Here is a 24,346-nt window from a genome sequence, read left to right as displayed (position 1 = left end):
TTTTAACCACGTGATTTCGCCAACCTCGCGCCAGAAAAAGTCTCGCTGTTTCAAACAAAATGTAATACAAAATTCTTGAGGATTCAAACGTTATCTTTCATTCCTGAAAATGCTGTTGTTTTTCGTACATGAATACCTTTATTAAGGAACGAATGCATGAAGACAAAGTTGATATTGTGGGAGATAAAATTGGTTAGTAAGGTTGTCTATAGAGCATCACTTGCCGTCACCGTTCACCGTTACCGTTGTGAAGAGTTGTTGTTTTCGTTACATTCATGGCTCCTATCAAAGAACTAAGCAGGTGGATTTTGGAGATGTCAATGTAATTATTTCTTGCCCATGATCTTGATTAATAATCTTGGACGGGTGAAGGCGCTGGGTGCCTAGAAATGATATCCACTACCTGGAATCTGAGACAAGTAGTAGTATGACGCGGTACGCTGAGTTGGGTTATGGGTGTAGCTAAGCTCCTGGGCCCCTCGGTCTCGGTGCCGCTGCCGCTCGCCTTTATCCGTCTCGCATCACTGCAATGGAAGGATTAATGCTGTGGCTAGTGTCCATAGCAGTAGCAGTTTGCCTCATGTGTGCCTTGTGGGCCTGCATCTGGGGATGCCGGAAGACGGAGCCAAAGTAAGTGATCTACCGGGGTGCCACCCTTGTGTGTCACCTGCCTGCATATTTTAAAATTACCACTTTTCGTTAGTTTCTCTCTTGACACCTGACCTAAGATAACTGCAACTGTAGCAGTCTCGTTTCTTACACAGTCACATGAAAGAAAATCATGGTATCAGTCATCTTTATTTTATATTCATGTAGGTGTTCCTTACAGTACAATTTATCTTTGTTTTATGACAGGAATGAGTTGTTAGGATTAGCTGGAATGGTGAAATTAACAAATCCTGATGAAGCATTCAGTCAAAATGGTCAGTGGCCTGGTCCCAATGCAACTGCTGTAGCGACTACCTCAGATTCACAGTCCAACAAAAGGTAATAAAATGCTTCAGATTGTAATTTCTTAATTGTAGGTGCATTTACTGCCTGTGTGTGTTTTATTTCATTTGCTTTGAAGCCAGATTTGCTAATTATTTTGCATATAATTTTTATTGTGCTCACCTAGCTTTCAATAAATTTTTTTTTAAACCTTCAGGTGCCCAACATCTGCTAACCGAAGTCTTCCTGACTTGCCTGTTGATGTTAGTCATCTTCGTCATCCAGATGGGAGTGTAATTTGGGAGAGTCAAGAAGTAGGGGGTGATACAGGCTCAGAATTATATGCGACAGTGGAAGAAAATGCAAGACCTGGTAAAGCTCTTTGCCCAATTATAACTAAAGAGGTTCCCCATCTTGTAGTATTATTTTAATATGAGCTAATAGTTCTGACATTTCTCAGGTATGCAGTCTCGCAACAAGAAGTTGGTTCCTCGAGAACTGTCATCTGAGAGTAAGGAAGAAAGTGAGAGCACTCGTGAAGGTACATCTCCCATCAGCCAGCCAAACATATTGGATGATGATGGATTCCCCACCTATGCCAGGTTACGGAAAGAACATCCCTATGATAAACTCAAAAAATGTAAGTCTTTAATTTCTGGAGAAGTACCCATTGTGTACCTTGACATGATTAATAGTTCTAAACAAGGGCTTTATTTTTGTTATCAGCAGCAGAACACCCTTATGCTCAAGTAAGACCACCAAGCTCTAGAGAGCCAGATACAGAACAATTGCCGTCAGACAGATTAGATGTGTCAGATCCAGTGCCACCTCCAAGGACGAGGAAATCTCTGTCACATGGTTCTCTTACACCACCCCAAGCTACTATTTCCTCAGGAGTCAATAGTGCTGGGGCTGATTCTCCTCGCTCTCTTCACTCGGGTCATTTGCAGTGTTCTCCACCTGGATCCACACCTGACATAGGTGCAGCTGTGGCTATATCAGGGCGAATATCTGCAAATCAAGATCTACCCTACATGACTCCACCTATTGCATCCTCCCAAACTCAGACTGTTCAGCATTTTAGTGGAGACTCACAAGACTCCAGCAGTAAGTGCTCTTTATGTAGCCCCTCACCTCATTAAAAATCAGCAAATTGTGATTTTTTTTAAAATTTTGATCCCCACAGAAGGATACACTAGCATCAGTGTACGAGAACCCTTAGCTAACATTCGCCAACAGCGTCCTCATGACTCACATTATGCCACTGTATCAGATGACAGCGGTAAGGTCCTTGTTTTCCTTGTCTCTCCTTAGAAGCTAGCAATAGCTGCATGCCAATATTTGTGATGCATTCTTTCTTTCCTTTTTAAGATGAGATGTATGCAGCGATCGAAGACCCAAGTCAAGTGTACACCAGTGGAAGTGAGACTTATGCCCAAATTCAGCCTCTTGCCCTTGTGTCCCTGCCAACCTTCACTCCTCACCCACAACCAACTGACACTGTTGACCATGAGGATGTTACAAGCACTGCGACTCAAACTGTACAAAGTGGGCCAATGCCTGTTCCCACACAGCAGGGTGTTTTAGCTCCTCAGCCTCCTAGTGTGGACAGTTTAAAACATGTGGCTCAAGCTCACTCTCGTCAAGGTATTTATCACATGTGCTATTTCTGTTGGTATCTCTGGTAAAATACTGACCCTTCACTACTTCAACAGTGCTGATTAGCTGAACAGGCTGTAAACTTTCCACATGAAGTAATTGACAGGGTTGTTTCTTAAGAGTTTACCTGCAGAAGAACAAGAGCTGCTGTGCGTTTTCTTAAGGCGGTGACTGGGCAACTTATGAAAATTCACGGCCGCTCTTGTTCATCTGATATCAAGTACCATTTTGACAATGTATCACTTCAAGAAGTGAAAGTGTGTGCTCAATGTATTTCTTCATTTGATAACAGCTTCATCGTCAAGTGCTGCAAGTTCTGTAGCTAATTTGGGTTCTCCAAAACCTGAGAAAAGACCTGCAAATTCTCCACTTCCACCTCCCCCAGCCAATCTGGCAAGTCCAGAAGGTGGATGCAGTTTGGAAGATATGTATGCAAAGGTACATAGTCAATGAAGAATTTAAACATTCTTGAAATCTGGACTCTTTTGTTACCACAACATGTCATTTTCCCTCTTTTTTACTTTTGCTAGGTTGTTAAAAAAAAGAGAGGCAGTGCAGAAGAGACAGATGGAAAGTCTCAAGACACAGATAGTCCTAAAAGCCAACCATCTTCACCGCAAAGGCGCTTCTCTACTCTAATACCATCAGATACTGTTCCTGCAAGCAACGATCCAGGTTATGAGACAGTCAGTGCTACAGAGGCTATTCCACAAGAAAATATTCAAGTACCAGGGTATGAAACTGTTCGAAAAAGTACACAATTGGACATAGATCCTAATTATGAGGAGTTACAAGTTGATGGGATGGATCCAGGATATGCGCATATACGCATGCGAGCTGGGAACAAAGAACCTAAGTATGCCAAGCTTTCCCAGGAGCAAGTCGCTGGGAAACAGGATTGTCTTGAAGAACCTGACTATGCAAGTATATCTAGGGGGCAGAATCAAAAGGTTCTAGCAGCGCGAAAGGTAGCTAGGAGAGAGGATGGGGATGATCCTGGCTATGAACAAGTTCGCTTGCAGAAGGAAAATGTTCAAGGTGAAGACAGTGATCAAGACAATCCTGGTTATGAGCGTGTTCATGCCAGAACTTTTGGAAGCAAGAAGACTGCCCTCCTAGATCAAGATCCAGGCTATGAGCAAGTAAGATTAGGTGGTACTTCTCAAGTATGCTCAGTATCTGATCAAGATTATGAGGGAGTAACTTTGAATCAACTGGACCCTAATTATGAAACTGTTCACAATGAAGAACCCAATTATGAAAGTGTTCAATATTGCAATAATTCTACTTCGGTGGACAATTCCTCAAAAAAATTTGACCATTCTGATGAGGCTTCGAATCCTCTTCTTGGAGGCAGTTAATTTTACTGCATTCGCCAAAGTAATAAAACAAAAGGAAGGGGGAAATTGGAAATTTTATGTCAGCTCAAAGTACAAGAAAAACATCTGTGCTTCTTGAAATTATTTTCTGTGATTACTGTATTTAAAAAAAAAACAACATTTGTATTATAATTTGATTCAATTGCAAATGCAGTATTAATCAATAATGTTAAGTACATAACGTGCCCAAGTTAGTGGGTTTTCTCTAACCCATTTGATAAAAGTGACCTTCATGCTATTGTGTTGTTGATTTGGATGTGCTCTCCAATATTAATTAATCTTTGTCATTGCCATAAGTGTTAATAATGTATTGTTACCTTCTCAATAATTTGAGGTGCTTTCAGATTAATTTACTCTTCATGCAAGACTGAATTAATGAGAACTGAATAGCCATCTTTGAACCTCATGGTATCATAGTTGTACTAAGCTAATAGCCTTTTAAAATTCCCACTTGCTGCTAATGTTGATCAAGGGAGATACATTAAATCAATTATCCAATTTACTACTAAATAACTATCTCCTATAAGCTCATTCAAATGTTTTGAAATGGAACAATTACCAATTTAAAGATTTCCTTGATTTTGAACTATTACATTGTATTATGTATACTATATACACTTGTAGGTAAATGGTGTAGGCAGCTGATTAGTGGTATTTGATCATTAAATAGGTCCAATGGGACTTATGAAAAACTTTGTAATTCCAGCTTTGGGTGATGATGATATTGACTGAGAACTCTCTACAAGTAGATGACAACTTACTCTTTACCTTAAATAAATGCCCCCAAAAAGCAAAAACTTAAAAAAGGATTACTTCAATTTCCTGTTATATACTTATAATATGTACAAGTAGTAGTCATCTACTTGAAGAGGGTCATTTTTATACATATCTTTTAACAAATTTTTATTTATGTTGACAAATTTGTTTGAATATTTTAATGCTAGGTCAGAGTACAAATGAAATTACGATTTATTGTAATCAAATTATTCAAACTGTATTTCTTATTTTAAACATGCATTTTACTTGATAGTTCTAAGTTTCATTTTTTTCCAACTTAAGAGCTTATATGCAGCCAATCACATACACTTAGTTAAGCAGCTTCCAGGCAATTCCTGAAAAACAGACAGACATGAATTGAAAAAGACCACAAGATGACAAATACAAACTTGAGACCATTCACCATCTTACATGCGGAGGATGATTGCTTCAAGCTATTTCGATGTCATTGCTGTCATTTGTTGATACAGATTCAGCAGTGTCATCTAATGGTCCAGCTTCAAAGTAAGTTAAAGGCATGAATTTAGAACTTAGAAATGATTTAACTGCTTGAAATTTGGGTTTTACTGAACTACCTGATAGACGAATGTTTGCTGAAAACAAACTTGGATTTAGTGAAGGGAGAAGAGAAAGCAATGATAATAATTAAAACAACTTAAAACATAATTTACCAGCCAAAAGGTCCTTGATGTTGCCTTGGTTTTTCACAGTTAAGTCCACCTAAATGAGAAGGAAATAACATACAAGTCACAGAATATAGACCATTCTTAGGAGCATTAAAAGTAACTTTGAAAGCAATATATTTCATCCTCATACCACATGTACATCATCTTCAGTAGTAGGCTCCCTCAACACTCTGATAATGCAATGCTGATCCACTACAAGGTTGTGAAGCATGTCAAGTGTATGGAGATCCCAACTTCCATCCTTGCTGACCTGAACAATGAGAGGGGGAAGAGGAGAGGAAAATCAGAAGGTATTCCTTTGAATAAGCACAAGATTACACGATCAAATTCACTCCTCCAATCCACATTTGCTCCCCCCTCCCCCTTTTGATTTTCAGTGCAAAAGGGGTCCTTTTTAACTATAGAAAAAAAAGAGAAATACAATGGTAAAGAAATCATACCGGTTTTAATCCTCTTACACGGCATTTGCGAGCAAGTATAGGAATGCCTCGACAAACAACTTTCTTCCTGACTTCAACTGATCGGCACTCCTCTACATTACCATAGTCTACCAGCTGGACCATTAACATGTTGTTCGACAGTAACTGAAAATAATTGGAAGTACATATAGAAATTAAGAAAAGGAAGAGCGTAAGCTAACAGGAAAATAATTAGATTTAACTAGAGGTGAATCACCTTTATGACTTTCCCTCGGTACCAACTGCCATCCACATGGTACCTTACAGAACACATTTGATTCTCAAACCAATAGGCATCTTCAGGCCCTGGTTTTGATTCCACAAACATTCGGTTCAAACGCTTACAAACTTTATTAAGTGCTTCTGAATCTACAAATTTAACAATAAGACAGTTAAAACAGCAGTTTATAGCAGGAGAACAAAAGGAAACGAGAGGAAATGAGATTGACTAATACCTTCATTATCTTGGAGATAAACACAAGCATCATGGTCCACATAAGAGGCCTTGCCCTCAAATTCATCAGAAAAGAACTGTTTAGCAGGAAGCCAGCTATCTTTCATTTTTGGAATCTCCCCCTCGCCATCACTTCCATCGTTCTCGGTGCTGCTTTCGCTGTTTAAATCCTGATAATAAATAGCATAGATAAATGCAAAAGACTTTTAAATATCAGTGGGTTAGTTTTATAAAAATTGTGGCAGAGGAACACAGCAAACTACTGGTTGCTTACTGCATAACAGAAAAATGAGTCAAGAATGAAACAAACAAGATAAAAACAAACTACAGTATTTGAAGCAATTTATGAATTTAATATATTTAAGACCACAAGAAAAACTAATAATCGACATAACAAAGAACAACATGCAGAAAGGGGATGGCAGAGTGCTGCTTGATATTATTTGAGCAGGACGTAAACAAATTGAGCAACCCGCTTCTAAATTTAGCTTGTTCTTACCTTCAGATCTCCATAGGAGTCATCTTGCTCTACAATACTGTAGTCACAAGGGGAAATTTCAGCCATAAGTGACCTGTAGAAGATAAGATAAAAATCAGAGAAGATATTAACATGAGAAGTTAAAAATTAACTACAAAGGTATTATGCCAAGCACACCAGTCTATAGGGAGGGCTGCTCCTCTTTCAACCAGATATTGGTTTATTGTGAACCAATGCTCTCTGCTAGGCTCCAGAGGTTCTGCTATTAGGTTGCATGCCCATAATAATACTGGTATAGATTTGTCCTTAATTTCCCCCTGAAAAAGAAAATACTGATAAAACACTTGTACACACAAGACCACTAGTCCACTAAATACTCTGGTAGTATTTCAAATAAAACCCGAACTGTCTTGTACCTTCTTTGTAAAATACAGATTAAAGCTGTGCTCCTTCAGAATTTCGTTGAGCGTATCACAAGCCATTGACGACCAAGCTGCATCATTGCCACCAGCAGGTTTGACATTGGTCAAATGGCATTTGATGGAGCCATCCATGCCATGCAAAAATACTGGTGCTAATTTTCGAATAGAATCTGATGACACTATGTCAATTCTTCCAATATCTTTACAATTTACCTAAAAAAAATTTTTTTTTTTAAATTATTAGAAAAATGAATAAAAATGGAACTATTCATGTTAGACATAATTCAAAATAAATCGAAGGAATTTACCTTAACCTGTGAATCCGAAAGTACATCCAACACAACTGCTCTGTACCATTTAGAGTCCACAGAACTTTTCACAGCACACTTCTCTGAAACATCTGGGCGCCAGTTCAATGACTCTTTAAGAAGACCACCGCCCTCATAAAAATGTAGCATATTCTTTATCATGCTACAACCAAACACAGGGGTAAGAAATTTAATTTTTAAAATATAATCTTTTGGAACGCAAAGTGACATGAGAACAAACCTTTCAACTTTAAACATTTCTGATTTGCGCCTGACAAAAATGCAGCTTGGTGATTCAGCCGACAAAATCACAACCTGTTCTTTTACTGGGGACCGATGAGGAGCTGGGATGACTGAACTCTGTGCCTGTTTAAGTCTGGACTGGACAGAACTAAAAGGCCTTTTAAAATTTTTTTTGAATGAGCAAGTTTTTGATGTACTTGGTGGAGTGTGTAACTTCTCATCTGTACTATAAGCACGATTGCAATCATACTTTTCATTCAAAGCTTCAATACCAATTGGTAACAGCTTGACTGATTCCTGGCCTCTTTTAATTGCACAAGCATCAGGCTGTTCTGATTTTAAATAATTACTCAAAACAGAACCATCTATCTTTTCAGAGCTGATCAATTCTTTATCAACAGCTTCTTGCTGGTCTGAATATTCAACAGAACCAGATGACTCTTCAAGGCAATTACTAGGAACAGATACAAACAACTCTTGAAGGCCATTACCAGGTACAGAAACAGATGACTTTCCAAGACAATTACTAGAAACAGAGCCAGATGACTTTCCAAGACAATTACTAGAAACAGAGCCAGATGACTCTTCAAGACTATCTGCCTCACTTGAAATCAGGTCTCTCTCTTTCTGCGAGAGTACTTTCTGTTCATTGTTCTCTTGTTCTGTGACCAATAAATCTTCATCCTCATTTTCTAGAAATCTGTTTCTCTTTTCAGTGGTTTTACAGATTCTAGTATTTGGCAATTTCTCTGCACTGTCTTCATCAGAGTTTGAGGAGTCAAAATATCCAATTTGATGCTTGTTCAATATTTTTCTGCGGCTTGAAAGTCTGATGTTACAAGTCATTTCCTACAAAAAAAATAAAAAAATTTGTTCCTATGAAAGTACACAACTACACAAACACAACCGTCAGAAAATTTGTAGACATTCAACAACCCTATTTGAAAGTTTTTAATAAAGGGAGACAATGAAATTATGGGTACCTTGTGTTCTTTCTTGGCTAGAATTAAATCTTCTTCATCCTTTTGATATTCTGATAACAAGGACCTGAAATAAAAGTAAAATAATGTAGTGAGAATACCTTGTGTCACAGAACTTACTTGTGTTTGTTGGCACCCATCATTACCTGTGGCCAGTGCTTTGGGCAAATTTGTTCTGGACAAGGAGGCCATTGATACAAAGAGTGTTATTTTCTTCTACCATGTAAAGGAAGACCTTGTAATGATCTTTTTCCTGAGAAACTACCTCCATTTTCAAAAGCGTATCTTCGAATTGCCTAGTGTACTCCAAACATTCTGGCGAATATCCATGATCATTCAATGGAGCCACTTCATGTAAAGAACATGGCACAGCCTAAAAAGACAAGAAATAAAATAAAATAATGAGAAATAATTTATGTTTGTAAAAATCAAATAGTCTGTTAATGTGGTTTCACTTACCAGCTCTGGTATAGGTAATAAACTCTCAGGTACATAATTAATCTTGCCATAATCCACAATGTCAGAGTTTCCATAATCAACAAAGAAAACTTTTGCATATCCAGGTGTGCTTAAACTTGTGATGCGGGCTCGATACCAATTTCCATCAGAATACTTTCCCAGACAGGGCATTCCTTAAACATGTAAAAAAACATTGAAAGCAGAAAGCAAAATAAAAACATTCATATGGCAGCAATAGCAAAGAATAGGACAAAGAAACTTTACCAATGTAGGGATTGACTGGTCTGCTTTCATTGTCTTCCACAGAAAGATAAGAGGAAATCATGTCCGAAATGTGTTTGGTGATGCTTAGATCCTAGCAGATAGAAAAACAAATATAAATCGAATCACAGCATCCACACACACAAACACACACAGATAATACAAAAAGAAATGTTCTTCACCTTCTGTACGTAAAAGTGAGAAGGAGTAAGCCATGATGAAATCAGAACATGTCCATTCAGCACACCCAATGGAAGATCAGCATGTTTAGGGTATTTTCTCTGAGAGGAAACGGCAGGCAACTTAAACAGACATCAGGAAGACAGAAGATTCATAAAAGGTGAGAAGGAATACCAGGCATTAATAACTGTGGGAGATATTAATAGTTACCTCCCCAGCCTCTTGGAACGAACCAACCCCTAGATGAACGATTGTGTCACGAAGGGATGAGGGCGCTGAACCGTCGCCTGTCATAGGGAACAAGTCTACCTGGATTTTGTCAGGAGAAGTTTCCATCACATGCATCCACAAAATACCTCTGCAAAAAACATATAGGCTGTAAAATTCAAAATCTATAGGTTGATAAATTTATGAAACCCACAGAAAACAACTTACTGCGTTAATTTTGCCATTACATTCAGTGCACTTTGATCCCAGTGCCCACTGGGCGGAAATGTATGAAGCAAGGAGCACTTCACTGCTTGAGCAGGGAGTGCTGTGTACTGACAGGGTAGTTCCCTTATACTAAAAAACAGCAGATAGTGTAAATGATGGAGAACTATGACCAAACATGCTTGACAGCACAAAATTATTATAATCAAATTTTTACTTACATGTCACCGGTAACTTTTTCAATACTTCCATAGTCCACAAATTTAATGTAATGATCCTGCACTTCTCTATTATTTTCAGTTGGTATAACTATTCCTCGATACCACGACTTGTCTGATGCCTTTACAGCATATAGTTTGCCTGCACACAAATATTTTAGTTTTCAGAGATCAATCAATTAGTCAATCACGCAACCCCTCTAAGATAAGCATAAAAAGTTGAACTTAAAGAAGAGCATCAAATGCGCAGTTGAGAACTCTTACCATGCTCAATGGATCTGGCAGGTTCAGACTTCATAGCAAATTTGCTGATGATTTTGGATAGCTTTGTCAGCTTTTCATGGGCAGATGCCATGATGACATAAAACTCGGACGGATTTTTAATGTGAGTGACGATTACTCCAGAGGTTGACTCTAATATTGAAAACAAACAAGCAAAATTTAGATTTCAACGTTGGCATTCCAAAAGTTTAAAAGAGAAGAGAAAAAAATAAGAAAGTTTACCTCTGGAGAACACATTTAATGGATCAGAAAATTGAAGGGATGTTTTGGTGGTAGTTTTCATACCCGCTGGTACCAGTAGTGGGAAAGTTGAAGATTGTGATGAGCACGTAGAGTTTTGAGAAGATAAAGATTTGTTACTCTGGTCTAGAATGTAAAAAAAAATGCCACAAAGATATTATTTTCTTTTTAAATAAAGAACAAAAATACAACCGAAACTATGATTAAGTGACAGGAGTGCAAATATTGGGCTAACTTTGTTCCAGAGAGTCAGGTGACACATCCAACGGAGGAATTACATAAGATGCTGGAAGATCCTCCTCAGTCGACAGGCACATCATCGCATCTTTCGAAATATCGACACTAATAATGTCATTTAGCTGGTCTCTAAACGCCACACGAACCCTAAACGAAATAAAACAGAAAATGAAAGAAACGATTATGTAGATGTAGATGGCAACAAACCAATGATACAGTAATGTGTATCTTACTGAGCTGCGATGTCTCCGTGCACCAAGTGGCAAGGCACAGCCAGCGCCCTGTCCAGGCGGCTCTTCGCCGCCTCCAGGTCCGCGGTGGGCAAGTTCTCCGGCGTCGTGCAGGAGTGCGCCGCCTTGATCGCGTCACCCAGCTCGGCCAGAGCCGCCGCCAAGCTCGCCTCGACGTCGCGACAGCGGGCCTCGCCCTCGGAACGCTTCTCGGCCAGAAGAGCCGCCGCCCTGCCCTCCTGCAGCTGGAGCTGGCCGTGCAGAAGCACCGCATGCTGCACCAGGTCGCGCTCCGCCGCGGCCAGCACCGTCCTGGCCTTGAGGGCCGAGCCGCCGCGCGACAACTCCCGCGCCTCCTGCAACACATTGTCACACCGGTCAGACAAACATACAAAATAGAAACACAAACACCAACAAGGCGGTGCGAGGGATGCATCCCCTTAGAGCTCCTAGACCAGGCCACCTCCCTTCCGTCCGGGACTTCCCTCGTCTGCAGCGTCCTGCAGCCTGCAGCGGCGTGGCGGGGTAGGCAGAGCGCAGGCATCCAGACGGGCGCCCCGCCGCCCCACCCCACCGCGAGTCCCGCGCCAGGCAGCCCAGGCAGGCCGCGGTGCCGCGCCGTGGACGCGAAATGGCAGTGAGTCGCCGGCCGTGCAGTCGAGCGGGCCGGACTAGACTTGGACAGAGGCAGACGGCCAGCCCGCGACCGCGACGACCAGCGTCATCGGCCCGCTGTCGCGACAACGCACATCACCGCAAGCCGACCCGGCACTGCAGTCAAGTGGAGTGCATCGTGTGTGGCGGCACGCCCTGACGGCCATGACGGCCACCGTGGCCAGGAAGGCCTCCGGGACCAGGGTGCCGTGGACCTACAGGATAGGGGCGCCGCTGCTCCTCATCGCCCTCCAGCTCATCCTGTCAGGTGCGCGCCCGAATACTCCTTGAAGTGTCCAGTGAGGCCCCGCCAAACCGAGTGGGAGCAGCAAGCCGGCAACGGCCGCGGCCATCGCTTGTGGGGAACAGACGCAGAAACGCTCTTTTTCGACTACCGTCGCCATCATCAGCGCGCAGTGATGTAAAAACGGGTGTAGGGCGAGCAGAGCAAGCCCCGTCCTGGACCCGGCGGCCCACACACACACACTCAAACACGCACCAAGGGCGTGCCCACGAGTGAGGTCATCTCGATCCGCCAATAGGTTCATTTGGTCCGTGCCCCGCCTCGCTCCAAGGCCCCGCGCGTGGCATCGCGGCCCCGACGTCGTCCGCCCACCGGTCGACGCGCACGTGCCAGTGCGGTCCCGCGCCCTCGGCGAACGGTCGCCGGCCCGGTGGCTAGCCTCTCGTGCCTCTCGGCCTGGCGGTCGTCCTGGATGCGTCGCGTTATTGACGGCCCTGGGCACGGCGCGGCACGGCCCCGCACGCAGCATTGACAGTGGCGCCCATTTAGAACCCGATCCGCGGCCGCGAGTGAGTCGCCTGGCGGCGTCATGTTCCCCGTCTTGTGGTCGCGTGCTCCAGTTTCCGGTCACGCCCTTCAAGGCCGCGCCGAGCCTTCCTGCTCTCGACGAGGAGAGGAGGAAGCCGGTCAGTGTGCGAGTGAGGCGCGGGCGGCAAGCGGGCGGCAAGCGGGCGCGGGGGTGACACGACAATCGGACAGGGCGACGCGACAAGGCCGCCTCCGATACGGCACGGACACAGGCAAGGCAAGGGAGGGCTTCCGTCGGCCTGTCTCTCTCGCACTTATGCGGTACGTCCTTTACAGTGAATGTGAGCGAGGAGATTTCACTCCGAGTCGGTACGCCCACGCCAGCCGCTGCACCGCGACGCACCGCGACGCACCGCGGACTCCAGACGGCGGGCGGGGTGGGCGGCCGCGGCCCCTACACCCTACGGCGCCGCAACCACTTTATGACGGCGCAGCGCGCAGCAACCACTTTTATGTCGCTCCACAACGCCGCGAGAATTTTCACGCCTTCATATCGAGGAGGGCGTTGCGAAATGAAACGCGCGAAAAAAACAACAAAAAACGATCACGCCAGAGAGAAAAGAAATAACGGGCGCGAGGAGGACGACGACGGCCACGGAGACAGGGCGATGCACGGCCGCGCTAGCGCCGGCAGGCAGGCAAGCCGGGATTGTCTTTTCTGCAATGGCAAGTCGAGGAGGGAAGCCCCCGCGCTTTCCATCGGCCTGCCGCGTTCGCCGCGTTGCAGCACCGGGCGTCGTCGGCCGAGAGAAACAAAACCACAAAACCAAGAAAGTGAGCGGCGGGGCGCCACGCCAGACCACGCCGATGTGGACGCGGCGTTTGCCCGCGGTGATGTCAGCCCGAGCACGCTGCACTCCAGACCGTCGCGTCGCCGCCTCACCGCACCAGTCAGGCCCTGTCCCGCACCCTCCGCGTCGTCTTCACAGAGTCCGCGGCTCGCCGGCCCGCCCTCGCAAATCTTGCAGAGTTCCCCTCCCCTCCCCGGCGACGCGCGACGCGCGATGCGCCCCCCGTTCACCTGACGGCCTGACGGCGTGGCACCGCGCCAGCACCGCCGCGCCAAGAGGAAGCCGTCGAGCCGCGCCGCCGAGACCCGTCCCGCCGATCATAAACACGGACAACAGCGGCGGGGCGATTCCGAAACAAAGCGCTTCGCGATGTCGCCGGGCGTGGCGTGGCGTGGCCGAGGCGTGGCGGAGACGACCCCATACGTCTCGGGGCCGACACTCGCCGCGCCCCGCCCCGCCACGGTCAAGGGCGTGCCGCGCGTGCCGCGGCGTGCCGGCCCGACCGGAGCAGACGACGCCTTTGTCCGCAAGAGAAGGGCGCCCTCCTCTCCTCGCCGCCTGGCCGCCGCCAACTCCCAAATCGGGCGGGACGGTGCACTTGCAGCGGCGGCCGACGGCGCGGTGCAAGCAGGCCTCTCAGGGCCTGGGCCTGCCGCGGTGACGAGCCGAGTCCGACGCGGTGCACTGCAGAGCCGCGCCGGCGCCGGCGGACCGAGCCGAGCCGGAGCACGGGGGTAAGCGGGGGTACGGCGGCGGGTACGCGGGTACGGCACACATGCGCCGCGGGTACGCCTGCCTCGCGGCGCGCCGAGCCAGGGCAAGCCGGGGCGAGACGGGGCGCTAGCAGCCTAGCAGCCTGCATGGCGCTGCCGCGCTGCATGGCCTGGCCGACGGCCTGGCGGGTCACGGCCGCACAGTAACTGTCGTCACAGCTGCCCCGCCGCTACCGCCGCTACCGCCGCTACCGCCGCGGCTGCAGCCTGCAGCGCGCCGCGGACAATGGCGACACCGCACCACACGGCCAGCGGGCGCCAGCGGGCCACGCCCCGTCACATACTCGTCACACGTTTCGTCACGTCAATCATATTTTCACGTCACGCCAACCAGGGCTGGCCACAGCCCGCGTGGCGCGCCAGTTCGACGTCGACGACGACGCACAATCGTCCTGTCACGTTATCGTCACGTCACCGGCAGCAGCGTGCCGAGCGCGCGAGGCCCCCGCCGCAAACGAGACCGTCACGTTTCGTTGCACGCACGCACACACACAAAAACACATACATACACACACACGCACACACACACAGCAGCGCGCGTGGCGACCTGGGTGGCACCATATAACAAGCCGGCCAGACCCCTGCGAGGCACACATCAACCAGTCAATAATAAAACCAATTAGGAGGAAGTGATAAAATATGTACCCGACTAAGTGGACAGGAACGCCCAACGCCCAGGCCGCCCTGGACGGCGGCCGTTGCGCAACCCATTGGCGCTGCCGTCCGTGTATTTCTCGGTGACCTCTGCACCCAATAGGAATCGTGCATAAGGCCGGGCGTGGCGCGGCGAGGGGCACCGGGGCGCACGCCCCGTGGCAACCGCTGGTAGCGGGGTCCGCGGCCACCGCGGCCACCGCGCGGCGCGCCCGAGAACGCCTTTATCGCCGCCGAATCGGCCGGGGGCCACGGGCAGTCGCGGCCCGGCCCAAACACTGCACTCGGAGTCCTCGACGCGGCGCGGGCTGCGCGGCCAGCTCGACCCCGCCGTGCTCATTATGATTTTCTCCCACTTGCCGCGCGGCTGCGCAGCCCCAGCAGGCCGCCGACACGTGAGCTATGGTTAGCATCGCGCCCCGCGATCTCGCCGGGTCACACCGCCCCGCCCCCCCGGCGGGAGCGCGAGCCCCACCCCCGCCGCGAAATGCTAATAGACGTTTTCGTATCGGCGAGATGGAGCGCCGCCGCGCCGTCTGGCGAGGCGCGCGGTGTCTCGTTCGCGGACAGCCAGGCCTTGATCCAGGCCGTTTGTCCTTCCGGGACAAACCAATGCAAATCCGTGGCCAGCTAGATACGCGATCCGCACACGAGTCGTTTCGTGGCTGCCTCTCTGTCGCACTCTTTGGGATCTCCGTCGGGGCGCGCGAGAGAGAGAGAGCGACAAGCTGTTCTGGCGGGGGGTCGGCTTGATTACCCCAGCAACAACTAGAGCCACACCTGGGGGGACTGGCTGGCAGGGGGACTCTGGGAACACACCGCGACCGGGCAAATCGAATGTTAATCCTATCCAGCAGCTGGCCGGGCCGAGCGGGCCGCGCGTCCGACCGCGCCAAGGCCGAGCGGCGCCGCGCAGCGCCTTGGGCGCAGCCGCGCAGCCAGCCCGGCACCACGCCCACACGCACAACAAGCTCGACCCGGCCCGGTACGGCCGGTACGCAGTTTGGCCTGTTCAGCCCTGTCCCCTTTTGCAAACTGCTCACTTGTCCCTCGCCGGCGTTCAAGTCTCCGGCGGGCGTCGGCAACTCCAGAGAGCGGCGTGAAGGGCGGGCAAGGGCGTGGTCCGTGCCCCCCGGGGCCCTGGCCGCGCTGCCAGCCTGGCGGGCTGGCGGGGGCACCAAGCCAGCGAAAGGGCTGCCGCTGTTTGCTGTTAGCCCGCCTGTCTTTCTTCCCGCGAACGCAGAACGCGGCGACACTGCCCGCGTCGATCTGCCCGCCGCCCACTTTCCCAGCGCGGCTGCGCGGCTGGCGGCTCGCCTTTGTCCAACAAGACCGCACTGCGATACACGTGTCGCGTGGCCGTGCCGCCGCGCCGGCGACCAGCACCCGAAGCGCGCCGTGCGTCTTCAAGGCCCCGTTCGCGCTTGGCGCGGCTTGGTGTTCGTTCGCACAGTCCTCGCGCTTCGCGCCGCACGCTGCGACCTCCACTTTTCTCCAGCCGTCCGCGCCATCGCCACGGCGCGCCATCCGATAACCGACGCCCCTTTACTGGCCATCGCTCAACGCAACCTCCACGCGGCGCGCGGCACGGCCGGCACGCACCGCACGCTGCTCATCTACTGGCGGCACAGCCGGCGGCCACGAGGATTAGGGACGCTAACGACCCTGTTCTTGTTGCAGACGGCCTGGAGGAAGGGGCGAGCGTCAAGAAGGCACGCGCGTCCTCGGTGGACGACGCGCACGCCGAGCCGGACCAGAGCCTGGACGAGCGGGGCGACCAGCGCGGCCGCGTGCCGCCGGGCTTCCTCAGCCCCTCCGTGCAGGAGTACCTCGAGCTGGGCAAGTCCATCCCCGGTAAGGCCGACACCACCATCAAGGGGGCGCCATGTTCCTTCCTCCTCATCCTCCTCGTCGCCGTCACGGCCAAGGGCGCCGACGAGCAGGCGACCCGGGGGCGTCCGGCCGTCCGGGGGGCGTGGACGCCGGGCCATTGTGTTGGCGGCGCTCGACGCGCTCGGCCGTCAGGCGGAGCAGAGCCTCGGCGAGACGGGCCGGGCCAACCCGCCCTGTCGGAAACTGACTGACGGACACATCATCGCCTCGGAGGCCTACCCCCGACGGCCCGACGTCTAGACGCTACAATTCTAATAGGGCCCGTGCAGGGCGAGCGCTAGGACGTCGTCATGATAGCCATCCAGCCATCCCGCCGCCACGGGTCCGGAACCAGAGCCTTGGCCCCGTCCGCCACGCCGACGAGGGTTTCAACTTCGAAATTTAATTTCGGAGCCAAATCAAACAGCGCGAAAAACAACAACAAACGTCGCGACGGCCTTCTTTCTGAGAGCCTCCGCACGCTGCCATTTTATTTCATCACACCGTAACCGTCTTGCCGTGTTACAGCCCCCTTGGCAATTAGCACTCGAACGGTCCGGAGCGTCCCACTGTGTCAGTCCCACTACACTGCATGCGGCAGACGCGGCACAGCAAGTCACAACGCACCAATTAGAATACAACGCAAGTCATGTGTCACCGCCGGGCCTTGGCACTCCTCCTGCCCACACAGCGTGGCACACACACACACAGCCCGCAGACGGACGAGCGTACACACACAAACACACACGAACGCACACATGTGCAACACCTTTTCGTAAGTCCGACGCGCAGGGTGTAGAATCCCAAATGTCCGACGCGTGTGTGTCTGCGAGTGCGGGTGAGCGTGTGTGGGTGGCGCGGCGCAGCCCGGCGCCAAAAGGCCCACATTGTGTGCTCACACTCCAAAGCATTCCGCGCGGCGCATGTACGCACATTGACACACACACACACACACTGCCTCCCAGCCCGTTTACTCAAACAATCGCTGATTCACTGCGGGCGCGCGCGCGCATAATGCCATGATTGTTTCCAAAGCGGATTCTCGCGCCAAGGGAATGATACACAGTGCAGGCAGACATCTTCGCGCCGGGCCGGGCCAGGCCGGGCCGCCGGCAACGTACGTCGACAAGCACAGGGCTCCATTGCCGCACCGCAACGAAACGCCCTGGGGGGAGGGAGGGATATGCATACCGCACAAATGTAATGGCAGTCCGACTTTTCCAGTGCGGTGCCAGTAAGCTTGCTCTCTGTGTCCCCAGGCCGGCCCGGGACGGACTACCCCGTGCTGGGCGTGGTGCCCTACACCAACTTCTACTGCGACGAGCAGGAGTACCCGGGCTTCTTCGCCGACATGGACACGCGCTGCCAGGCGTGGCACTACTGCGACATCGACGGGCGCCAGGCCACGTTCCTGTGCCCCAACGGCACGCAGTTCTCGCAGGCCGTCTTCGTGTGCGACTGGTGGTTCAACGTGCGCTGCGACCTGTCGCCGCAGCTCTACGCCATCAACGCGCGCCTCTACGGCACGCCCAAGCTGTCGCCCACGCGCCCGCACCGCGTCATCGACAAGCAGCTCGTCGAGGACATCTTCACGTGAAGGGGGAGCGAGAGCGAGAGCGAAGCGCCGGGCGGGCGACGACTCGCTAATCCGCTGGAACCGCGCCCTGCCACTGCCACTCCACCCCGCAGGATTACCGCGAGCGGGCCGCGGCAGGCCGCACCTTCGCGAGTCGTTGCCCCCTCGGTGGCAGACTTGGCAATTATTTATCTCATTTGGAGGAAACCGAAAGCAAAACCCAAGCCGAGCCCTGGGCGCCCTTTGACCACGAGGCCCGCGCTTCCTGCCTCCTCGTCGTCGGCGTCGTCGGCGTCGTCCCGCGGTGAGCGCGGCGTCGCGACGCTCCGGCCAACCTCGCCAAACCGACGACGCGGGGTTCCTCATTTCTTCACAGTCCGACCGGCCGGCCGGCCCCCAGCGGCACCGCCAAGGCGCCGCGTCGCTCCGGGGCTGGCCGGCTGGCCGGCCCTAGACCCACCGTTCACTTCCTCATGCCAGAGCGCCCCGCCGCCCGGAGTCGGCGTGGACCGCGGAGTCGACGCCAACCCCGGAAAAGCCGCCGCCGCCAACAACCCTCCCGACACGGAGGACCCGTCGACGCGGCGCCCTTCGCGTGACAATCGGACGCGTGGCTAGCACGCCAGTGCGCCTCCACCTTAGTGTCAGTGTGCGAGTGAGTGAGTGTGTGCGTGTATGCACGCGGCCTGTTTGTGAGTGTGAAAGTAGAGTTACGTGTTCGAGTGTGTAAATGTCGGCGCGGTGCCGCGGCTCGCCAAGTGCCGAGTAAGTGCGCGAGCGAGATGGGCCGTAACGGCACCGCGCCACACCGGGCACCGCACCGGGCACCGCAACGCCAAATTAGCCGCAGGTCAGTGCCGCTCACTAGAAACAAGACGCCATTGTTTCTTCATTTTTCTGTTTTATTGTTCGAGACGACTGTTGGAGACGTTTCCAAGTCTGTGATGCGCACGGCCTCCACCGCCGTGTCAACCGCCGTCGAGGCCCGCGCCCCGCGGTCCTTCACCTCAATAGGCGCGAGCCGGCCCGGGTTCAACCCCCCGCGGCGGCAAGCTTTTTCTCTGCCCGTGGCAAGGCCCGGCGAGGCCCGGCGAGGCCGGCAAGGCCCCGCCCTGCCAACAATGGGTCATGCCGTCGCCCCCACCTCTGGGCACCTGCCAATGATCATAAGCAATAATCATCACGCCTGTCGAGTCATTCAGAAGAGTCGTTTCGTCGCTCCGTCTCTCTCGCACCCGTACGGGAGGCCGCATGAGTGCGACAGAGACAGAGCGACGCGTCGCTGGAATCAGTCCACTGCCAGCGTCCCGGCCGGCGGGACAATCGGCCGCTGTTCCAGGCAGGCGCAGCGCAGCGAAGCGATGATTGGAATAAACAAAGTTGAACCACCACACCACTGTCCACGCTTTTTTCATTCGCCCGCCCTACTCCCGCCCACACCAACGTCAACACAACATCACAACAATCGAGTCCTTGATGACGCGCGGCGCGTGCAAATTGCACTCCGCCTAATTGCCTCCCCCCCCCCCTTTTCTCAGCGATCAGGCTGCAGTGCAGCGCGGACGAAAAGACCGCCCTTGTCGCGGCGAATCTCGAGTCCCTCGGCCCGCCGGCCCCTCGGAACACAATGCGCCCGCGGGACCCACAGCGCCACAGCCCAGCCGGATGAATGGAGTGAGCGAACGGCGAGATAACCACGGCGAGGACACGGCCATCTTTGTCCACGGGGGGCCGGCCGGCCGGAAGGGCGGCCAGGCAGCCAGGCAGGCAGCCGCTGGACCGCCCCGCCGCCGCAGCCAGCCAACACGACCGGTCGGTCGGTTGCAGTTTGCTGCAGACAGCGGCAATCAGGCGCGCCCGGCCAGTCCAGGTCTTTGGCCTGCTGCTGGCGCGCTGCTGGCCTGGCTGCTCCCATCTCGGCCAGCGGGCTGCCTGTTCCGCCCTGCCGGCCGGCCGGCGCGCCCAAGACGGCTGCTGAAATGTCACCAGCCCTCAACACACGCATTCGCACGCGGCAGCGCGCCTCAGAGGAACGACAGCCGTTTCAAACGACGCCCAATTCCACAATAATGACAGCGCACACACACACACACTTACTGCACTAGAAGCACTGCCTCGCTTATGAAACCCTCCCCGGGCGGACCAGCTTGCCGGCCCCTCGGCCCGCCCTACCCCACAGCGGTACTGCTACTCCACTTGGCGTCGCCCCGCGTCGCCCCGCGTCGCCCCGCGTCGCCCCAGGGGGACCGAGGTGTGGGCCACACCGCGTGGCGTGCACTCCAGCGCGCGCGGCCGTGCTGCATATCACGCCGCAGTACTTCTCACCCTACTTACACCACACGCCACGCCTCGCGGTTCAATTTAAAATTCAAACCCAAAGGCAGAACGGCGAAAAACTGCAGTTTAACTTCAGAGATAAGAGAGCGTTTCAGAAAGCATTTTCTTCCTTTCCTTGAATATAAAATGGTTTCACTCGAAAATCCAACTCCATAACACTTGTATCACGTGGTCAGAAAATAGCATCACATACAGCCAAAGTTAAAAATTTGAAGAAAAAGAAGGGAAGAAAATTAACTTTGTTTATTTGTTTGTTATGGAAGTTTTTTAAAAAATATCTCAGGACGTACCGGCGTGACGTGAAGACCTTAGAGGGGTGTTGCGGGTGGGTGGTCCTCTGAGCCGCCACACACGCCTCAGCCTTCCACAACAAGCAGGAACAACCGCCCAGCGGCAGAGCCGGCAAAAGCCACGCCGCCCGGCAGTCGACCGGTCCGCAGTCACGGGGGAGGAGGAGGGGGGCGGCTGGAGTCGAAGGGGACGCCTACCGCCGCGGCGCGGGAAAGGCACGTCTCACCGCCGCGACGTCCGCAGCCCCGCGCCGCGCACGCACGAAGGGTGGCCGACGCGCGGCACCGCAGGGGCAACCCCGGCGCCGCTGCGTCGTCCAGCCCAATGCCGCGGAAACGCCACATGGGCCATACCGCACGCGGGCCGAGGAAGCGTCTCGACCCATTGGCTGCGCCACGGTCTACTTCACTGTGTGTACGCGCACGCGCCACGCAACGCGGCGACCACAACCAACAACCAAAACTGTGGTCAGCCCGGCGCACGCCAAACGCCCGCCCTGCAACACCCAAAACGCCCGCCGACTCCAGGGTAGGCCAGCCCGCAACACCCAAAACGCCCGCCGACTCCAGGGTAGGCCAGCCCGCAACACCCAAACGCCCGCCGACTCCCGCAGCACGCCACAATCCTCCTCTGTCTTGAGGGACGAGATCCACAATTCAGGACCGAGCTTGTGGCCGACAAACGAGCCGAGATGATGCGCTGGCAGTGGCCGCCCTGCCCGGACTGGCCGGCGTGGACACCGCCAGATGGCCTCCCGATACCGAAGCGCTGGCCGGCGGCCCCCCTCGGGCCTCCCCGCCTCACCGCGCCCCGCCGCGCCCCGCGCACCGAGGGGTACCGAGTGCCGCCTTCCCAGTTTGGGATTCAATTGCCCTGCCGGCCCCGCGCCGTGGCCGCCGTGGCGCCACGCCCCCAGTGGATAAATCAGTGCAGTGCCCCGCTGCCCCGCGTCCGCCAAGCTGACTCGCCTCTCACCGCGACCTTGCGCCGCCCCACCCAGTTAGCGAGGCGAACTCAAAGGCCGCTGAATCAAGTAGCGGTCCACGGCGTGGTGCATCCGGATCGGCCGACACTGGCACTACAAAACAAACAATGACACAGCGAGCAGGACATGGGTGTCGGCCAGTGCAGGGCTTGTTGATGCAGACGCGATACAAATGAGGCGCAGGGCCGCGACGGGGCGCCGCACGGCCGTGGCGACACACGGCGTGCACGGCGAGCACCGCGACAACATTCTCGCTATCGCCGCCCGCCATCTCGAGCCAAATGCACAATGCAGCCCGACCGCAGTGCAACAATAATGCAGCGGACTCATTCCGAGCGTCGTATTCGTCGCTCTGTCTCTCTCGCACCCATAAGAACAGCCGCATGAGTCCGAGAGAGGCAGAGTAAGCACCCCGGCGCGCGGGGGCATCGCCATTACCCGTGCATGGCGCGTCGCCGCGCGACCACACCACTGTGACCGACCGCCGCGCCGGACCCTCCAGTAATTAAACACCTGTGTTCCGGGACGCCGCCACCGCATGCAGCGGCAGCGCTTTCTCCGGGCAGCACTAGCGAGCCCAGCGCGGCCGCACCGATATGCACCAATGTCAAGAGCGGACGCAAGGCGCAGCTCGCACCGCGCTCACTCGGCCAGCGCTTGCGGCGCTTGCAGCGCTTTCGCCCGGCGCGCTCGCGCCCAGCATCTGCCGGTCGGTGCATCCACGTGTCCTTCTGTTCCTTTCCCCCGGCCGGCTTTCCCCGTGCATGGATAACACGTGTCCGGCAGCGCGGCCAGCAACGCCACGCCGCCATTAAGACAATTGCCCGCGACGCGCGCATGCCCGCCCCGCCCCGCGCACGCGCCTCGGACCGGAGAAATCTTCTTTTCAACCCCCGGCAGGCCATCGCGCTCCGTGGCTCCGCCTCGCTTAATCCGCCGATGTTTACGAGCGTCCGCCGCGCCGAGGCCTTGAACGAGCAGAGCACTTGTCCGTCGAGCCGCGCCGCAGCCGTTCACCCAAATTGCCAAACGCGTCCGCGCCGCGCTCCAATCACGCCGTCTCCGTCCTGGTGGCGGGCCTCGCCTCGCCTCGCCACCTGCTGCACGGCGTGGAGCTGGGCGTGGCGGGGCGGGTCGCGGTGTCCAGCCAGCCAGCCCGGCCCCATGCGGCCCGGTCCGTCCTTTCACTTTCGACTCGTCCCTTCCCGCTCCAAAGCTGCTGCGAGTCCGGCGAGGCCAGTCGACCGGGCGCCGCAGTTATATCAGTTTAACAACGGCACGGCGTCCGCGGCCCGCAGTCCGCGCGGAGTGCAGAGTGCATACCCTCCGCTTCCGCGACGCCCCGCGACGCCCCGCGCACCGCGCCGGCCAGCGACGCCGTGACCTATGCCGAGCGGGCCGAGGCGCCAGACAATCCCTTTCGTCCTCCTTTCACACTTGCCACGCATAAGAAGCCGCGGCCCGTCGCACGCACACAGTCACACACAGACAGAGGCACGCGCCCGTCATAAAAATAGGAAACAATGACGACACGACCTCCGCGCAAACGAGCGCATTACTGCCGCCGCGCCGCCGGCCGGGGCAATACCGCGCCGTTACATTTCTTGGTGCGACCCGACCCGTTCCTTTTGCAACGAGCCCGCCGCGCGTCTGTCTGCGTGCGTCGCGACGTCGCCGCCACTGTGCACACACGTCAAGGAGCCTCATAACGCGTTCGGGCAGCCATTTGTTTCCGGGTGAGGCGGGTACGGGGTACAGCTACGGTACAAGCAGGCGAAGCAGGGCACGGCAGCAAGATGGCCCCGGCGCACACCACTCGCCAGTTATCACAACGCATGATGGCGGCGGCCCGATGGCGCACGGCCGTCGACTCTCTCCGTCTCTCTCGCACTCGCGGGGCCTCACGTAGGGGCGCGACAGAGACGGAGCGACGAAACGACTCTTCGGAACGGCCCCACAGCGACTGCACGCGGACAGTGATGCAAAGACACTGCAAAGACCGCGGAGTGGAGGAAGGTCTCCCTCCAGGAAGCGGGCCAGCGGGCCGTCAGGGTGTAATGGCTCCATTGTAGAGCGGGCCAGTAGCCCCACCGCGCACGCGCACAAACACACGCGTCCCGTCGCGGTGCGTCCTCGTCTCATCCCGAACCGGGGGAGTCTCCAGCGCCACCAACGCCCGGCCACCCCCTCCCTTTTCTCTCCTTAATTATGCCATAAAACGAGCCGTAGAAAGCCGTCCGCAGTTGCAGCTTGCTCCCGCTCCTGAGC

The 24,346-nt window shown here is 53.4% G+C and overlaps 3 protein-coding genes across 5 annotated transcripts in view; 2 read left to right on the top strand and 1 right to left on the bottom strand.

Moving 5' to 3' along the window:
* Positions 1 to 112: 112 nt before the first annotated feature.
* LOC117654220 (flocculation protein FLO11) lies at positions 113 to 4,997 on the top strand. Of its 2 annotated transcripts, none has more exons than XM_034400483.1 (9): positions 113 to 630; positions 856 to 987; positions 1,148 to 1,302; positions 1,391 to 1,570; positions 1,660 to 2,037; positions 2,117 to 2,212; positions 2,302 to 2,577; positions 2,882 to 3,027; positions 3,120 to 4,997. In XM_034400483.1, the coding sequence occupies exons 1-9, from the start codon at positions 530 to 532 to the stop codon at positions 3,948 to 3,950; spliced, it is 2,295 nt and encodes a 764-aa protein (XP_034256374.1). In that variant the 5' UTR covers positions 113 to 529; the 3' UTR covers positions 3,951 to 4,997. The 2 variants fall into 2 exon arrangements, with proteins under 2 accessions (XP_034256374.1, XP_034256373.1); XM_034400482.1 differs by having other exon boundaries at positions 115 to 630; positions 1,657 to 2,037.
* Positions 4,889 to 24,346, bottom strand: part of LOC117654219 — a 44,356-nt gene continuing 24,898 nt past the window's right edge. Inside the window, exons 6-30 of one of the 2 annotated variants that reach the window (XM_034400481.1) lie at positions 11,317 to 11,669; positions 11,082 to 11,230; positions 10,829 to 10,972; positions 10,589 to 10,738; positions 10,328 to 10,466; positions 10,110 to 10,238; positions 9,885 to 10,032; positions 9,677 to 9,796; positions 9,498 to 9,588; positions 9,234 to 9,406; positions 8,921 to 9,147; positions 8,778 to 8,841; positions 7,793 to 8,643; positions 7,552 to 7,714; positions 7,238 to 7,456; positions 6,999 to 7,138; positions 6,843 to 6,915; positions 6,345 to 6,513; positions 6,107 to 6,258; positions 5,872 to 6,015; positions 5,562 to 5,681; positions 5,417 to 5,465; positions 5,321 to 5,338; positions 5,157 to 5,242; positions 4,889 to 5,080 (exon numbers count right to left, since the gene is read on the bottom strand). In XM_034400481.1, the coding sequence (XP_034256372.1) occupies positions 5,175 to 5,242; positions 5,321 to 5,338; positions 5,417 to 5,465; positions 5,562 to 5,681; positions 5,872 to 6,015; positions 6,107 to 6,258; positions 6,345 to 6,513; positions 6,843 to 6,915; positions 6,999 to 7,138; positions 7,238 to 7,456; positions 7,552 to 7,714; positions 7,793 to 8,643; positions 8,778 to 8,841; positions 8,921 to 9,147; positions 9,234 to 9,406; positions 9,498 to 9,588; positions 9,677 to 9,796; positions 9,885 to 10,032; positions 10,110 to 10,238; positions 10,328 to 10,466; positions 10,589 to 10,738; positions 10,829 to 10,972; positions 11,082 to 11,230; positions 11,317 to 11,669 (4,053 nt within the window). In that variant the 3' untranslated portion in view covers positions 4,889 to 5,080; positions 5,157 to 5,174. Of the gene's footprint in view, positions 5,081 to 5,156; positions 5,339 to 5,416; positions 5,466 to 5,561; positions 5,682 to 5,871; positions 6,016 to 6,106; positions 6,259 to 6,344; positions 6,514 to 6,842; positions 6,916 to 6,998; positions 7,139 to 7,237; positions 7,457 to 7,551; positions 7,715 to 7,792; positions 8,644 to 8,777; positions 8,842 to 8,920; positions 9,148 to 9,233; positions 9,407 to 9,497; positions 9,589 to 9,676; positions 9,797 to 9,884; positions 10,033 to 10,109; positions 10,239 to 10,327; positions 10,467 to 10,588; positions 10,739 to 10,828; positions 10,973 to 11,081; positions 11,231 to 11,316; positions 11,670 to 24,346 lie in introns of both variants that reach the window. The other variant, XM_034400480.1, reaches the window with a different exon arrangement.
* Positions 11,966 to 19,858, top strand: LOC117654223. Its single transcript, XM_034400493.1, has 3 exons — positions 11,966 to 12,235; positions 16,698 to 16,871; positions 18,149 to 19,858. The coding sequence occupies exons 1-3, from the start codon at positions 12,133 to 12,135 to the stop codon at positions 18,484 to 18,486; spliced, it is 615 nt and encodes a 204-aa protein (XP_034256384.1). The 5' UTR covers positions 11,966 to 12,132; the 3' UTR covers positions 18,487 to 19,858.

Source organism: Thrips palmi, unplaced genomic scaffold, assembly GCF_012932325.1.
Source record: "Thrips palmi isolate BJ-2018 unplaced genomic scaffold, TpBJ-2018v1 HiC_scaffold_10, whole genome shotgun sequence".
NCBI classification, from domain to species: domain Eukaryota; kingdom Metazoa; phylum Arthropoda; class Insecta; order Thysanoptera; family Thripidae; genus Thrips; species Thrips palmi.
Note: the sequence above shows the minus strand (reverse complement) of the source record. Positions and strands in the feature narration are given on the sequence as shown.

Excerpts from the sequence above, each read along its gene's own strand:
- LOC117654220 (XM_034400482.1), top strand. The coding sequence starts at position 530 with ATGGAAGGATTAATGCTGTGGCTAGTGTCCATAGCAGTAGCAGTTTGC. Across the intron at positions 988-1,147 it reads GATTCACAGTCCAACAAAAG|GTGCCCAACATCTGCTAACC; the intron begins GTAATAAAATGC and ends TTAAACCTTCAG. Across the intron at positions 3,028-3,119 it reads TGGAAGATATGTATGCAAAG|GTTGTTAAAAAAAAGAGAGG; the intron begins GTACATAGTCAA and ends TACTTTTGCTAG.
- LOC117654223 (XM_034400493.1), top strand. The coding sequence starts at position 12,133 with ATGACGGCCACCGTGGCCAGGAAGGCCTCCGGGACCAGGGTGCCGTGG. Across the intron at positions 12,236-16,697 it reads CCTCCAGCTCATCCTGTCAG|ACGGCCTGGAGGAAGGGGCG; the intron begins GTGCGCGCCCGA and ends TTCTTGTTGCAG. Across the intron at positions 16,872-18,148 it reads GCTGGGCAAGTCCATCCCCG|GCCGGCCCGGGACGGACTAC; the intron begins GTAAGGCCGACA and ends CTGTGTCCCCAG.